Source organism: Glycine max, chromosome 6, assembly GCF_000004515.6.
Source record: "Glycine max cultivar Williams 82 chromosome 6, Glycine_max_v4.0, whole genome shotgun sequence".
Lineage (NCBI taxonomy): Eukaryota > Viridiplantae > Streptophyta > Magnoliopsida > Fabales > Fabaceae > Glycine > Glycine max.
Window position 1 is genome coordinate 11,498,025 of NC_038242.2, and position 17,147 is coordinate 11,515,171.

Consider the following 17,147-nt stretch of genomic DNA (forward strand, 5'->3'; position numbering starts at 1 on the left):
AAAATAGAATCAAAATTGCAAAAACACCCCAAAACTCATCACAATTGATCATCTAAGGATCCCTACACATGTTCTCACTACTTCCTAATTGTGAATAACTCATCCCTTACCTCTAAGCGAGCTCACGTGTGTGGTCCGGCTGTGATAGCGACATTTCTAGAGGTTCTCTAAGATTATTCAAGTTTTTCCTCTAGTTGCTCTGCTAGGGTTTCCAAGCGTTAGAGAGAAGGACAAGGGATTGAAGCCTTAATTTCATTGTTTTCATGCGATGAACATTTCTCTCTCTACAGACATTATTTCGTAAATCTCAACTGTGAGAATGTGCAAAAATGAGTTTCGAAGGTGGTGTCCAAATTTCAGAACGATCTAACAGTTAACGAGTCCAAGATCGTAATTTTACTGGGACAGGTTTGGCTGTATACAGGAAAAAAAAGATTTTGAAAAAGGATGAAGGGAAAACGAATCTAGGAGAAAAAGAGAGTGTAAAAACATATAATAAACGTGACCTGGGCCTACTATTTACTCTATTTTATTATTTTATAAAAAGAAATTATATTTTACTTTTTCATTAAATAAATAACGAATTTAGACATCCATTTATTTTCTAAAACATCTTTTTACTTTATTTATTTGCTGATACTATGAAACTCTTATTTTTAATTAACAAAAACTATTTCATCTCATTTATTTAATTTCTAAAAATTTTATTAATTTTTAAATAATTTTTTTTTTATTTTACGAAAAAGGGGTGTTACAATTCAAACATTCATGAAATAAAATACCATTACATTTAGATACCTCCAAACCCTTGCATTAAAAGGAAAATTAATCCTTGTTGAGTTTGAAGCATAAATTACATGTCCAAATAGATTCCACAAATAGATTTATGACAAAAGTTATGAGGCATAAAATATATTTTAGAAAAAAGTAATTGATAATATGGTTACATACAAGGAAATACTGGTAAAAGTTATAAAAAAAATACAAAAGTCAAGGGGGCCAAGGCCCCCACCCCACTCTCAAAACATATCTGAACTCAATTGGTTGAACATGATACATGAGTTGTTATAAATTTTCTTTTTCCACGAATTGCTTCCTTGACATTAATTAGTTTATAGTTATATATTATAAATTCAAAAGATATAAATACACACTAAAGTACCAATACCCACAATAACCGTTCGTATTATATTTCCTAAGATGCAAGTTGGTCCAATTAAAAATATTTTAAAGATAGTTAAGTAATTAAAGGTGTGGTTGTAATTGATTTTAGGTATGGTCTGATTCATTTGGATTGTTCGCACACCCTTAAGTCTTTCAATGAGCATCGAGCTTAAAGAGAAAAGGTTATGTTGTTAGTCCACGTTGTTGGGATTGGTATGGTTATTTGTCATGGATCATGTACTGTTATCTTACATGGTTGATGGGCATTTATTTTTTGAACTCTTACTATTGCATCCAACATCAATCCACGTGTTTTATTGCGGGGACAATTGCCCACACTAAAATTATTTATTTTACTTGTATATGTATAATAAAAAAATTACCTTATAAAAAATAGGTATTATTCTTATAAGATAATATTTTTAAAATATATAAAAAATATAAGAAATAAACCAGAGAATAAATTGATACTAAGAGTAGAAACTGAGAAAAACATTGATGCAATTTTGTAAGGGATGAACTTATAAAGTTACAGCAGCAAACTACAATAATTCGAAAACTTTAGTTAAAACTGAAAGAATAAAAAGTACAATTTTCTGCCTAAAAATTTCTACATGTAAACAGTCTGATAGAAAATTCTGGCACGACTGTGATTCGGAACCATAATGACACTCGCACCTCCATACCCTAAATCAGTAACAGATGACAACAGCTCTAGTGAAACTCACCATTCACAACTGCACTAACAGAATTTCCAACGGTTATTGCAGACACAACAAGTGACATAGGTTGTCATAGGTTCATCAGCACTGCGAGTCTGCATTTGGTAATAGGTGGTCTTTCTTTGACCACATCGGCCACACTTAAATTGATCGGTTGTAGCTTTTGGTTGACCTCCACGCTCACATTCAAATAAAGCTTTCTCTGTGATTTTCTGATATTCCTGCTTCCTTTGCTCACTAGCCATTTCTGCTGTGCTCATGTTGATCAGTTGCTCTGGCTCAACAACACCAAGCAGAACTTTTCTCCGGAAATCAGGGTTGTTTGAATCCTTAAGGTTAAACATTAAGGACCTATACTTCACCTTTTGTGCCCCATTTGAAGGACCCCATTTTTCAAATAATACAGACTCCACTGTCACAGCAACACGGATGGGATCAGAATCATTGACTACAGCTACAAGATCTTCATCAGCCTCTCTAGTGACCTTGGACAAAGCCTCATGGAGAATTTCCCTTATTTTGTCTCGTGTTGCATCATTGGATTTAATCATAGTTTTTAGCTTTGGGGGAGCGGTAGAACTGGATGACATTTTCTTTGCTCCAGAAATTGGCTTTTCCTCGGCTATCTTTTCCATCTTGACACTTGCAGCACGATCAGTTCTCTCATTCTTGACATCATTTTGTACCTTTTTCATATTTTCAAAGCTTGACTTTGATGTGCCATTCCTTTCAATTTTCTCAACCTTGACGGTTTCACCTTTTTCAATCTTCACCGAAGGACTCTTTTGCATTTTCCCAGCTTTAGATTTCTCCCTGTTAGCCGACTCATCCTTACTATCAGAGCCCCCATTTTTATTTTTGCTTGTTTCCTTGATAATTATGCCTTTCCATATCTCAATTAAGTCAATAGCAAAGGACTTAATTTTCTGCCTTGGGTGCTTTGTCAGAACTTTAAGATGTTTGCCCACCTGAAAAATTAGTAAATTACATTAAAAAAGTTAAACAAATCTTTCTGAAAAATTACATTAAAAAGATAAAACAAATCTTCAAGTCCGAAATCAATACAGATTTGAGATCAGTTTAGCATTCCGATATTTTTTTGGGGGGATGAATGAACTTTAAATGAAAAATGTATAATAGGGTCCCTACCGTTTTTTCTCCCCAATTTAAGACGAGGATACCAAACTGAAGGGGGGGGGGAGGGGGGGGGGGTCACAAACACAGAATCCAGCAACATAAAACTATCTATAAATATTGCAACCTTTTTATATTCTATAAATATTCTAGAAAATTTTCTTTTTGTTAATCAAAACACTCAAGTTTCTTCAGTATCTGATTCTTTTTCATTTTGAATTTGAATCACCTCTTTTACTTTTGCTTTAATTTTTTTTTATTTCCCTGTTTCATCTCTGAACAGATGGAGCATCCACTCTCACCTCCAAATCCTTTAATGAGTTCCAATTGTGAGGTTTGATTTCAATGTCAAATCAAATCATTTCCAATTTAACTGATTCAATAAAAAAAATACCGTTTTCCATAATCCACCATAAATCTCAACAATTTTGTCATAGATAAAAATCCAAAGTATGAACCATATAAAACAGCAGCAGCAATTCATTGTGTCTGGCAACAGATAAGAATGGAACCACTAATAGTAAATACCTACTATATTAGTGGAAAAAAATAAAAATTGCTAATGAAGTTTTCAAACTTTCTCATGCTCTAGTGCAGTATGCACAACAAATAAAGTCTGGATCCTCTCTTATTACTAAAAAGCCCGATATTACTGTGTCAGGCCCACCATAACCAATTCAGGGTCAACAGATTCCACGCAAAGTAGTTTGTCATTTTCTCTCATAAACACACTGTCAGGTTTTGTGGGAAACGGAAATGATCCAAATCCTAACAGAAATTCCATAGCCGTTAGCCAGCAATACCAGATAATAGATCCCAACTACAAGGACAGTCTTGGGAAGCCGTAACAATTTGTAGATTTATACAAACAGTAACCTTGGAACATTTGGTAATTTCAACTTCATTCTAACGTTGAGAGCAATACTAGCAAGTTAGTTGAGAGAACACTAGCAAACCTTTTGTAAGCTCACATTATCAAAACCTAGAAAAACAACTTTCTTACCATTGGTAGGCATAGAAACCACACCTCCTAACTGCAAGATCCAATTTCTCTGATGCATAAAATATTAGCCCAATCATCCCCAAAAAACCTTTTGAATAATGATTGAACAGAAATTCCAGCCACCTCCCCCCAAACACACACACACACACACACACAAAAAGTTTCTTTTATCCTTTCTACCACAAACAATTTACAGAACCTAAAAGTAAAAAACCTAAATGTTAAAAAGAATACAAATCTATTTCCTAGTGCACATAACACACCACATACCACATTATACAACATTTAACGAGAGATGTATTCTGTTTCCAATTGAACCCTAACCTTTACAAAATATTAAACATATCATATCATACAACCTAACATTGCATGCACTTGTTTCACACAAACACAAAACCTCAAATTACACATTTTTTTCTGCACTTTCCCCCGCAAAAAATAATTTCATGATAAAAAAAATTTCTCATCCGAAAACACCAACCAATCAAAACCTAAAAAAATAAAAACAGATAGGAAAAAAGAGGAAAATAATGAGAGAAAAATAACCTGGGTGTTGACGAGAATCTTGTAATTAACGGGAAACTTCTTGAGCTGCTCAAGCGCATCGATGCATCTGCTTTCCTCATGTTCGCCGTCGCCGGAGATGGCCGCGTCCGCCGCCTTCTTCGCCGCTTCGTACAATTCCACCAACTCTTTCTCCATCGAACCCAACCACTCTCTCTTCCTGAAAACAGATCAAAACCCCAAACAAACAAAATAAATGAAAAATAAAACATAAAGAAAGACAATAGTGAAACCAGACATTAGAGAAGAGAGTGAGAACTCACGAGAATAGAGAATAAAGTTTTCGTTGTCGTTGTCTCCTGCGGCCGCGGTGGTGTCGCCAGTGAGAGGAAGAGAAAGAGAACGAGAAGAGCTCTCAACAGACCCCACCTAGTGTGACATTTAAACGGAGGATCATCATTCATTAAACAGATCGAACGGTTCGTGTTGCGTCTTGTGTGCATTAGAGAATCGAACATTCTCGATCCGGTAATTTAGATAATGTTACTAACTTATAAAGAAAAAAGAAAAAGGGAAAAATCTTTTACTTTCAATTTAATTTAAATATTGGGAGAGACGGTAAAGATTCTTTAATCTTGGACATCATACAGTTTTAGAACATTATTAATAATAATAATATTATTATTATTATTATTAATTATTAGAATTTTTATAATAATCACTCTGAGAAATTACTTGATAGTATAAAAATGGTTAAATGTGTTTTTGGTCATTTTACTTTTTTTATGAATTTTTGTTTTGGTGCTTTATTTTTTAGAAAATCATTTTAAAGAATAAAAATTTATTTTAGACTAGAAAAATTAATAGTAGATGGAAGTTAAATGTTTATGTTAATATGAATATAATTAAAATATATTAATAAGGTATCAATTTTTTACATTATTACCCAATTAATTAATAGACTTATGTAAAATGATTAGTAAATGATTGAGTGTATAAAATCTCTATAGAGAGCGTTTGAAAATTAAACTCTTTTAATATATATTAAAGTATTATTCACGAAATTTATATTTTTACATAGAATTCTTTTAAATTAATTATTTGGCATAGTTCTTTGAAATATTTAAAGTGTTACAGAATTTGAAAACATTATTTGCTTTGAAATATTATCTTTTCTGGTGGAAAGTTGGGATTGGAACGGGTCATAAGGTGTGTAAAATGTGGTGAGCAGTTTTTTTTTTCTTTCAATGTTGTTATCCTATTTTTAGGAGGATAGATGGATGAGGAGATTTCTTTATAAAAAGAGTCTGAAATCTGAACTGAAGCAAAGGTTTTTTTTTTGTTTTCAGTATCTAGGAGGACACGGTAGGTAGTGTTGGTTTGGTCTTTCTGTTATTTTGTTTGCTTTTTTGGTAGGAATTTAGAACTTGAAAGATACTTGGCGTCTGTAAAGAGTTCAAAGCAGCAACTTAAAAACCGGATCACTTCGCCTGCGTGTACCATGCAATGCAAAGAGTCACCCCAAATTGGAATTTTGGAAAGGAAAACAGTACCTGTCACTGCTTTCATTTCCACGACAAAAGAAGCATCCTTCAATTTGAAGTAGGGAACTTACTTAAAACCCATTTTGGGACAGAAATGAAAATCATGTTACATCAAAACTATGACCATTTGCTGGGCTGGAAATAATACAGATAGTTTTTTATATCAATTATATGTATAATTAATATAAAAAATATCACATTTACATCAATATAAAAAATCATCATCATAAATTTAAATGTACTTAAATCTACTTTCAAGTTAAAAGATAACACAAAATTAATCTAATTGTTTGTGTGACAAAGTGTTGTTGACGACGACAAAGAATTTGTTAGTAACAAAATTGTCAACGACAATGTGTTCGTCAACAATACAAAATGTGAAGGTGAAAAAAAAAAGAACATAATTGAGAAATTATATGATATTAATGTTGCATTATAATAAGGTAGGCACAAAATTAATCTAAGCTCAACATATATTTAAAAACTGTCTAGCCATAGCCTATATGCCATTGTGTTGGTGGGACAACATTACCAACCAAACCAAATTGTAAGGGCATATTTGATTTAAGCAGAAGAATGTGAGGTGCAATTGAACTGAGCTGATTTAAAGATGAGTGTTTATTAGGGATTAATTGCCACTGTAATATTTGAAAAGAAATATGGGTCTCATGGGATGAAACTTTCATCCTAAGATGAGGTTAAATAAGATGAAGGTAAAGAGAGAAGAAAACAATAAGTAGGGAGAATAGAGAGGAGACCGAGAAAAGTCTCTCACACTTTCAACGCTAACATAATTGATTATGCAAAAATGCAAAATCAATTATCCCTCCTTATCCAATTTTTTTCTTTTTTTACTTTAATTAAAATCTTTCATCACTTTTATCATCTCTATCAAATGACTTCACTTTATACTCTCTTTCATTTCTTTGCATTCCATTTTCACATTTCTCTATCAAATGTAGAGTTGAAAGAAAAGAAAGATATAATCAAAGTGATTTAATAGGTAATAAAATGAAAATTTAAATTAAGTATTTTTACAATTTCAATTTTACCCTTATATTTATTTTCTTTGTCACAACAAACCACGCCTTTTCTTGTTTTACTTTTGCTATTCCAGGCCCGTCTTCGTTTATATGTGCATAATCAACATATTCGAATATGCAACCAATATATTTGATTATCCTAATACATGCAGATCCATTTTTTGAATATCAACCAACATATTTGATTATCCTAATAGATCTAGATCTCTCCCATGCGTTATTCGAGTTAAATGAAGAGCAATTTTGAGAAGGATTAGCTTTCCCAGACTTTTCATTCATTTCATCTCACTTTTGAGGTGAAAGAAAACATGTGAGTGCTGCGTATTTTCATCTCATTTCTATAATCCATTCACTCTCACCAAACTAGTGACATATCAACTTTCCACTCATTTCATTCCTATCTCCATTTTCATCGCCTCTATTCCACTCGAAATGAACAGAGCCAAATTTTTTCAAAATCTCACTTTCTTTCCTTTGTCTCATGCACTAATGAACCAACCAAATGTGAACGTTTGACAAGTATGCCAGGTCTACAGGAAAAAAATAAATATTCCAGCGGTTTTCCTTTGTCTTTTTTTTTTTTTCTAATCAAAATTTAGGTGAGTTATATTATGGGACAGATTCAATAAACGCTTAAAAAAAATACTTAAAGGCTATCTTATCTAATAACAAGATTCTTTCTAAAATTCTCACATTAGTAACGAAAATCAAATTTACTTTTTGCGATATGATTTGTAAATGTTTCACAAAGTATCACAAGTCAACGGAAAAATATATAAATAAAGATGATAATTACAATGGTAACTGGGGCTCATCGATTTTCTGTGTGTCCAACTAAAGAAGCTCAAAGCTTATCGCGCTTTCACCATGAGCGATGCTCAAGAGAGATTCCGAAATATTCGCTTGCGGGTCCCATTTTCCATAGCTTCTTTTTTTAATTTTTAAAAGTTTGTGTTCGAATCCTCCGACTAAAAATTTTGGTGGATCGGACTTGAAACACGCGTTTTACTGTTGTCTAGTACCTTTACCATAACTTTGAAGCTGCAGTTCTTTTTGTTTAACACAACTATTATAATTTACTCTAACTAATAAGCGGAATCTAGTTTTTGTTTGCAAGAGTTCAGGGTCTACAAATTATTTATGGATTGAAGCATTGTTTCTTGGATAAGAATGACTCTGTGAACTGTGGTTAAAGCATATAAAGATTGTGTTTTTAATTTCAGTAACTCTTTTGGTGTGTACTGTGTACTCCATTTGTATTTGTATTTGTATTAGGTGATTTAACAGATGGTAAGGACAAGACCACTAGTCCGACACTGCTGCTTGCATTGCTCGTATTTTCAACAACGTGGGATGATAGGAATAGAGAAGTGGTGTGGTGTTTCTGTTTGTATCAATCGCCCCTACTTGTGTGTGGTTCAACATTTTAAACTATTGTATGTGGTGCTATAATATAGTGCTTGAAATCATTGATGGTTCATTTCCTGTTTACAGGAAGAATATGATATGCATGATCGGAAAGATCCGTTGTCTGTGGTATTGCTATTTCTGAGAAAAAGATCAAAGATTATCGAGATTTTAGCGGCACAAGAGATTGTTTTAGCTCTTGACAATCGGGTGTTTGTGCAGCATTTAACCGAGGTAGTATTAGTATCTGCTATTTGTTTGTTGCTTAATTCTATTTGTGACATTGAAATGGATATATTGTATTTGTGACGTGTTTCAACTGTTTGATGCAGAGACCAATCAAAGGATATGCTTTTTGAATGTCAGTCCTGATGAAGTTATAAGAAGTATGTTTCATAACGAAAATAATGTCTCGTTCATCATAGTTTCTGTATATGCTTCAGACGGTTACAGTTCTTTGAAATGCAGAAGCACAAGTATTGAGTATGTATAGTTCTTTGTTTTTCTGTAACTCTTACCCATATACAGTAGTTTGGTAACTCTTTTTGTCATCTACTTGTATGTTTTGTTTAAGTACTAATTATGAATAGTTCATGAATTTTGAGTAATTTTTCAATTTCTAAGCATTTACAATAGTATTAAATATTTAATATATATAAAAAATTAGAATTGTGGGATTCATCTATTATCCTGCTATCCCATTTTTGGAGTTGGTGGCTTCGCTTTGCTATCTGAGATTGATACTATGTATATTGGTGCATATAAATTTTCAAAAATGATAAAATGACTCAAAATTCATTACATTCATAATTAACAATCAAAAGTCATAGGTGTCTTAAACATTGGTGCCCAGGTTTGAGTTGTGGTCTATGCTAAGATTTTGTGTCATTCTCAGATACATAAGAAGGGGTAAGCTAGATCCTGGCTTTGCTATTTTTGAGTCCGAGTCTCTGAAGTGGCCAGGTTTTGTAGAGTTTAATGATATAAATGGGAAGACATTAACGTACTCTGCTCAAGATAGGTAAATGTTTTACTGTTCTAATACTTCTGTGCGGGGATATAATTATGTAATTTATGAAGGCTTTTCTTGATAGTGATACTTGTCTTTCTCTTTAATCCCGTAGCATGTAAAAGGTATTTGACCTGAAAGATTATACGATGCTGTTCTCTATTTCTATCAGATAGTTTTTCTTAACGATTAAGATCAGGTAGTTTTTCTTAACGACCTTGTATTTAGTTTCAGTTTTACAAAACACTTCCATAGATGTGGTGGTCTAGTCATGCACAAGTTTCTGAAATTATATCACATTAGCTATTAAATTTTTAAAAATTTATTAGTTTTTCTACATTTTATAGTTTCTTTGGGTGGTCCTGTTTTATTTACACTCCTTTGCTCTTGTTTGATGATATTTTTTAGTCCAGGAATCATGTTGATTTTTGCTAAAGCAAGTAGCCACGTCCCGCTTAAAATCCTTTCAATAGAAGATGGTACTGTTTTGAAGTCATTCAACCTTCTCCTTCATGAGAATAAGAAGGTTTATTGAACAATTCAATGAAAAGCTACTTATCAAGCAAGAAAATGAGAAGCTCCAAATTCCTGATATAAGTAGTTTTCTCCCTTATGTGTATTGTGTTATACATGACTCTGCATCCAGTTATCTGACTTATAATTAATTTTAGGAGCGGACTTTTGAGCTGACAGAAGTTAGCAGAAGTGAATTTATGACATCTTCTGCGTTTACTGTAGCTTGATCATAAGACCTACTAAGAGTTGATTTAGCTAAATGTTTAACATTTTTACTTGATATGTTAAAATGTAAAACATGATAGCAAATGATATGAAATAAATAGTAGTTTAAAATGTGTCTGTGATCACATATCAATCTTTTGCTAAGGAGTGTCTATCTTTCAAGGTACATTACTGATGGTTTATGTTTCTTTTATGCAGCAGGTTCCATTAATGTCAGCAACATTTTAACTGGCAAGTGTCTTGCCAAAATAAAAGCGAGCGACGGCTTTCCAGGAGATGCTCTCTTCTGTGATGAAGAGCGCAATGAGGTCTATACAGTCAATAGGAATGGTCTGGTTCATGTTTGGTCTAAATGCACACCAAATAAGAGACAAAAAATATAAGATTAAATGCACTTGTATTACTTAACATTGCTTCTTCTTTTTTTGACAGCTGCTTAACATTGTTTAAGCAATGTAGGCTGCACCATTCGTACGATGAATCTGCCTCAATTTTGAACTCTCTAAAAAGAATTAAAAGAGATGTTCAAGTAACAACTGTTTGTAATTGACCATTCCATCCTTTATCACTTGCAATCCACTCTATCTCGTGCTATTTTCGTAACCATTTAAATTTCCCTTATTTAGTGAAATTTGCATAAATTTCATGTAATATTTTTTTATGAAGCACCAAATAATAAAAGTGTAGTCCAAATTACTGTTAGTCTTTCTATTCTTTTGTTTAATCTATTCAACTCCATCCTTTATTATTAAAAGGGAAAAATATGTTTTTAATTGGTATATTTTTATTTTTTATTGTTTTTAGTTCCTAAAGTTTCAAATTTTCAATTTAATCCGTATACTTCATTAAAGACATGTTTTTAATCGTGACACACAAATTTTATGATGACCATTATTTTTTTATAAACGTGACAATGTATATTCCATGTGTTATTTTGAATTAAAAATTTAATAGAAACTAAAGGTTTTATTTTTAAAGAGAATCAAAATAAAAACTTACCTTTTTCTCTGTTATTTTCTTCGCGCACCCAACTGTGCGAATTGTGAAAGGGTACTCTCTTCCTTGTTTGAAAATTGCGTTCAATAAACAAACAAAATAATAAAAAAAAAAACACAAGAACATATTTACAAGACTGAAACAAAAACTATTGAAGAATGAAGGTGCTACCAAAATAGAAATGGAACCGTTGAAAGTTAGAATTTAATGTGTTCAAAATAAACATTTGATAATTCCATTTAAAAGATAATAATCAACTTTTCACATATTTTTAATTATTAAAAAAAACAATATTTGCCACACTGAACACAAGTTAAAGTCATTAGTGAAGATTTTGTGGGGAAAAAAAACTAAAATTAAGCTTTTTGTAAAGTTTAAAGACTAAAGGATATAAAAGTTTAGGAAAAAAAATAAGATTTGATAAAAGTATAGAAACTAAAAACATATTTTTTCCTTCTTAAATGCTCTACGTAATTATTTAATTTCCAAAACATATACAATTGAATAACTCTTTTCAGTGTATTTTCTCACTAAAGACATTAAGAAAACAAATAAGTAATTTTGGATATATTTTTTGTCCACCAGTACATAAACGTTAAAACTCTTAAAAAAAAACTAAAAGAGTAATATAGCATAAAAAATTCTTATTAACATGAGACAATAATTGTAGATGATAATCTTTTAAAATAGCCATCATTTAACTACTAACATTTAGTCTTAATCATTATAGAATTATATCACCTAAATTTATAATTCTCACGTCCATAAAAACTAGAGCTTTGAGCAACTCTAGCCATCTCATGCTTCATTTTTCTGCTTTTAACTATGATTAATTGTTTATCAACTATTTCGAATTGCGAATTCGTGGTCCTTTATAGAAAGGTGACCATTCCCAAATAGCAAATATATCTTTGTATTATCATCCTCGGCAAAGAATGCTATTGCCACAAAATCTAGAGTTTGCTCGTTCAACACGGTGCGAGAAGTTGATTTAAAACAAAATCTCCGTTAAAAACAATCAGCGCAGAACATTAAAATTTAGTATCCAAATTCATAACATAAAGCACAGGTGCGAGAAGACCTCAGCAGAAATTAACAATATTCGACTGTTACCCATCCTTGGCATGATCCAAAAATTCAAACCACTCTTCTCAGAAGCCAACTCATTTTTGCTCAGGTTCTGGCTTCTCCAAGAATGTCTTCTTCAACCATCCCCATGGCTGTTAATGATTTAAACAAAAAATGAATTAAGACTGCACTCAAAATCAACAAGAGTCGAGCTATGAATACACAAATAGAAGCAAAATGTCACACGAACACAAATTATCAAAATAGAGAAACCCATGAATAGCAATGATAATGATAATTAATCCACCAGCAAGGAAGAATATATTTAAGCCAACTTTTGGCAACATCCTAAAGAAAGCTGACCAATCCTAAGAGTACTGAAATGGGCCTCATTCTATTCAGAAACTGAACATATCCCACTTCAAGTATATTCCGTTTGGACTTTGGAGTCATTACCACAGTCCTTTCTATACAGTTAACTATGTATGTCTTGATCATCATCATGTAAAGGTTATATGGAGATAAAAAGAAAAAAAAGTCATAGACCCCTATTACTGAGTTAAATTCAACCAGAAATGGAAAATAAGTAAAAGAATAAATACATGGGGTGAGGATGACAAAATAGAAAATAAGGGGAATATTCATGTCATTAAGTCTGGAGCATAAACAAATGCTGAGCACTGAAGGAAAAGAGGGAGATTGGAATTCAGTTCCAGAGAAACAGGAGTAAACGAGGGAAGGGTAGGTAGTGCAGGTAGCCATGATTTGAAGGGTTTGGACTAGAGGTTCTGAGCATCAGCAGAACAAAAGATTTATCTTTTAATTTTCTGCATTTTTCTATTTGTGTAAGGTGTTACCGTGTTAGTCTCCATTGTTTTTACCAATAAAAATCAGTCACTATCAAATGTTTTTTACAAACAACATCATTAAAATCAAGATCTATATCCAAGAGTTGTGGCCATTTCATAGACCCAAGCCACCCATTTGATTGCTCAGTCAATCTTCATCCTCAAAGTTGAAGCAGGGGAACATGTACCAGGACAGCATTTACTTTTTTTCTACTGTAATGAGGAGGGGGAATGTCGAATTCAACAAGCAATGCACTCAATAAGACACACATCAAAAGCAGATCATACAAATCAAGTTTTGTTGCAACTTTGTAGTAGAATTTGTAACACAAAAGATTTCCATATCATCACAAACAAAAACTAATAAAACAGAATAGACAGTTAAAATTATGAAACAACTTTGTATTAGGCACTGCTTAAAAATATCAATGAATCTTAATAAACTAAGTGCTCATTTATTTTACAGTTTGGTAGAACTGATTTTGATAGTTTTGATTTTAAACAGTTAATGTTATTGATACGTGTGTCAAAATTTATTTTAACCACAAAATTCACATCAAAACAAGTCAGACTGTAAAATTGATTTTAGATGGTAAACAAGCATGCACTAAATTTTATGAAAATAGTATTATGTAAATACTCATATACCTTAAACCTTATTAAAAATTCAGCAATAAAAAAAGAGAAGTGCTAGAGCTAAAAGAGAATATAAAATCAAACAAAACTCATATCTCTTCATTGCATCAATGAACATCTGGTGAGAAGTCATGCCTGCCTACTTTGTTATCTTCTTTTTCTTCGCATTTCAATCACAAAGAAGGGGGGGGGGGGGGGGGGGGGTGATGAGGGGGAAGGCACAGAAACTCAAAAGAAACAGAAAAAAAGATCATTCCATTTCTGTCTTTCTTCATGTACATTGTTTGAGCACATGGATTCCATCCCTCAATTATTATTTGTCTTTTCAGGAAGGCTTCATTATTCTCTTTTATGCATTTAAGGAGATAATAAACTAAAAGTTACGTGAAAACCTCACCCCTGAATATTTTTGCACACTGAATTTTAAGAACGTAACAAAATCCCCAGTTAAGAGTACATTATAGCGATACGCAAACAAAGATCCAAAAGTCCACGCAATTTATGACAAGACTGCACCTAAGAAGCCATCAACCCAATCTCCAACACGTGATTATAGAACCAATCAATAAGACAGCCACATCGGCGATCGATCGGGGGGAAAAGAAAACGCGCCAAGACGTACAATAAACACAATCAATAAAAAATAAACCATAAAGTTTAGAATACGGATTTATACGAGGCGATCCGAATATGAGTTTAGATTAGGCTACATAGAAACAGAAATTCGAGAACTAAATTTCAGATCAGCATGTAACGTCGCCGAATGCGAAGAGCTAAACAAGGCATAGGGCACAAATCCTAAATATCACACATAATAATTGAGAATCGGAATAACGGAGGGAGGAAAAAAGGGATGTTAACCTGAATGAGGTAGAGAGCGCCAGTGGCGGCGGTAACGCCCCACAAGGCGGCGGCTTTGACGTCGGTGGGTTGGAGACGGAGCCTCGCTGGTAAACCGGCCATTTTCTCGATTCTCAGAGTCAATTCTCAAATCTCAACTGCGAAAGGGAACCCTAGGAGCAACCTTTCAATTTCAATTAAATTCTCAAAGGTCCGAGAATTATTTATTAATACTATATATAATTATATATTCATAATCGGAGAATTTCCATTTTAATATTATTTCTCTTCAGAAAAGTATTTAATCGCTTAATGTTAAATGGTTAAGTAATTTTAATTATATTTGATCTTATGCACTATGTAAATATGTTTATTCAATTATAAATTATCGTTTAAATTATTTTAAAATATTTATTTTAAAAATTAATAAATTTATAAATTAGATAATCGTATAAAGTTTGATCGGTATATAATCATTTTTTTAATTATGAAATGTTTTTTATTTTCAATGATTAAAAGGCCATGAAGATCTAATCAATATATTTTTTGATTCAACGATTAAATTATTAAAATTCAACACATATAAAAAGATTAAATAAAATAACATTGTTTTAATCAGCACTCTTAATATATAAGTGGCGCATATAATTGGCGCACACACAATAGGTTGGGTTTGTGTAGGTGTGTATATATTAAGAAGGGTGAGAAGATGGGTAAGCATGAGATGGTACGATCCACCAACGAACACATTTTTGAATTGCAATCATATCAGCAAATCCCATTGGCCAAGCAGTATTGTGACCTCAACTATGTAAATTCAAAAAGATTATCTTATTCTTCTGTCATTGTTACTTATTGCCTTTGTCAATAACATTGCTGCACTGGTAGCTTGTACCAACTAATATCCATCCAATTTATATCTCGTTCAGTAGTCAGCATACCAATAATTGATGATATTTTTAAGGGTCAATACATATCTTTTGATATTTTTTTCTTCTTCGATAGTTTTCTTTAATATAATTGTGAGATTAACTTTTAAGTAAAAATCCAGTAAATTTTTTTAATTGAATGGTGATTATAAGATGAAATTTATGATACTAAAAGTAAAATTCACCTTGAAGTATAACCTAAAAAGAAAAGTTGCTAGCCTATATATAACATATCTTATAAGACGAACTATTTTATATAAAAATAAGAGAATCAAATTTGAATTGTATAATTAAATATATGGAGAGTCAAAATTTACGATTAAAATCTCATATACTTTTTAAGTGATCATAAAATATTAAATTTTAATTATTTATATTTAATAATATGATCCAAATTTAATCATTTTATTTTTATATAAAATACTTTTCTTTCAAATGATATGTCACTATATATATCAATTAATGTTTTTTATTGTTATTATGATAATGAACATTGGATTGTTCACAAACTTTCTATTAATTGCTCATAGATCATAATGATCTTATTTTAGCTCGGACAACATTTCTTTTTATGATATTTGTGGTATGTATATAAAATAGACTTTGTACTATATGTTCAAATTTTGGGAAACATAAATTATACCATAATAAGGACAAACATAACAATTAAGATTTTTGCCTAAAAACACAATTAAGATTTTAACTTTAAAAAAACAATTTTAAGTCATTATTATTATTATTATTATGATAAATATGTAAAATATTAAAAAATAGAGAGAGACAAACACAATTAAAATAAAGGACAAATTATTCTATAGGTTCTGAACTATTTTAATCAAGTCTGTATTTTTTTTTTCAATTGGGTGTTTGTATTTGTTACTTAATTGGGTCATTATCAAAAAAATCAACTGCTTGAGTTAGTTGTGCCAATTTGCAGCAAGATTATAAGGTGAACATAATGGAAAAATATAAGTATTAACTATAAATCTATAGATGCGATAATATTAAATTTTGGGATTAATCAGGTCACTTATAAGAGGTGACAATGCTAATTTCATGAACTAATAAAATCATTATGGTTAATTTTTCGTAACAATATTTACACGAAAGAATTCAATCAAGAAATTAACAAATATAAATTCAAGAACTCAATTCAAAATAGTAATTCAAAATCTAATTAAAAATTACCAAATAATTTAAAAAATATTGAATAATTTAACCTAAATTAACATATATAAGCAAAAGCATTTTTTTTACAGAAAAGCAAAAGCATTACTATTTGTACAAAGTTAAAGCAGATAAAAAAAACAAATCAGAGCGACTTTAATAAGCATTAAAACGAGCAACGTGGTTGAGTACAACCCAAACAGTGACCTTTTTTTTTTTCTTTCCAATTGAATTAATAAAAACAATAACAGTTGTCACCTCGTCGTCTAATCTCGAACAACAAAAATTAAAGAAATAAATTTACAGTAGCGTCACCCTTGCATCATAGGAGCAACGTCATGGCTAGCTTTGTAGGCCAAGTAAAAGTTATTATCTGTGGAAATTTTTTTTCT

The 17,147-nt window shown here is 31.5% G+C and overlaps 2 protein-coding genes and 1 pseudogene across 2 annotated transcripts; 2 read left to right on the forward strand and 1 right to left on the reverse strand.

Annotated features, from left to right (window-relative positions):
• Positions 1-1,620: 1,620 nt before the first annotated feature.
• Positions 1,621-5,007, reverse strand: LOC100776046 (putative transcription elongation factor S-II-like). The gene is made up of 3 exons (NM_001289279.2): positions 4,851-5,007; positions 4,570-4,747; positions 1,621-2,854 (listed from the first exon to the last, which is right to left on the reverse strand). Exons 2-3 carry the CDS (start codon positions 4,723-4,725, stop codon positions 1,907-1,909), a joined length of 1,104 nt encoding a protein of 367 aa, NP_001276208.2. The 5' UTR covers positions 4,726-4,747; positions 4,851-5,007; the 3' UTR covers positions 1,621-1,906.
• A 3,524-nt stretch (positions 5,008-8,531) lies between these two features.
• On the forward strand, positions 8,532-11,560 carry LOC100785678 (uncharacterized; annotated as a pseudogene).
• A 608-nt stretch (positions 11,561-12,168) lies between these two features.
• On the forward strand, positions 12,169-14,869 carry LOC100777110 (uncharacterized). Its single transcript, XM_003526749.5, has 2 exons — positions 12,169-12,489; positions 14,671-14,869. Exons 1-2 carry the CDS (start codon positions 12,392-12,394, stop codon positions 14,771-14,773), a joined length of 201 nt encoding a protein of 66 aa, XP_003526797.1. The 5' UTR covers positions 12,169-12,391; the 3' UTR covers positions 14,774-14,869.
• The last annotated feature ends 2,278 nt before the right edge of the window (positions 14,870-17,147 follow it).

Excerpts from the sequence above, each read along its gene's own strand:
- LOC100776046 (NM_001289279.2), bottom strand. The coding sequence starts at position 4,725 with ATGGAGAAAGAGTTGGTGGAATTGTACGAAGCGGCGAAGAAGGCGGCG. Across the intron at positions 2,855-4,569 it reads AGATTCTCGTCAACACCCAG|GTGGGCAAACATCTTAAAGT; the intron begins GTTATTTTTCTC and ends CTAATTTTTCAG.
- LOC100777110 (XM_003526749.5), top strand. The coding sequence starts at position 12,392 with ATGATCCAAAAATTCAAACCACTCTTCTCAGAAGCCAACTCATTTTTG. Across the intron at positions 12,490-14,670 it reads CTTCAACCATCCCCATGGCT|GGATGTTAACCTGAATGAGG; the intron begins GTTAATGATTTA and ends GGAGGAAAAAAG.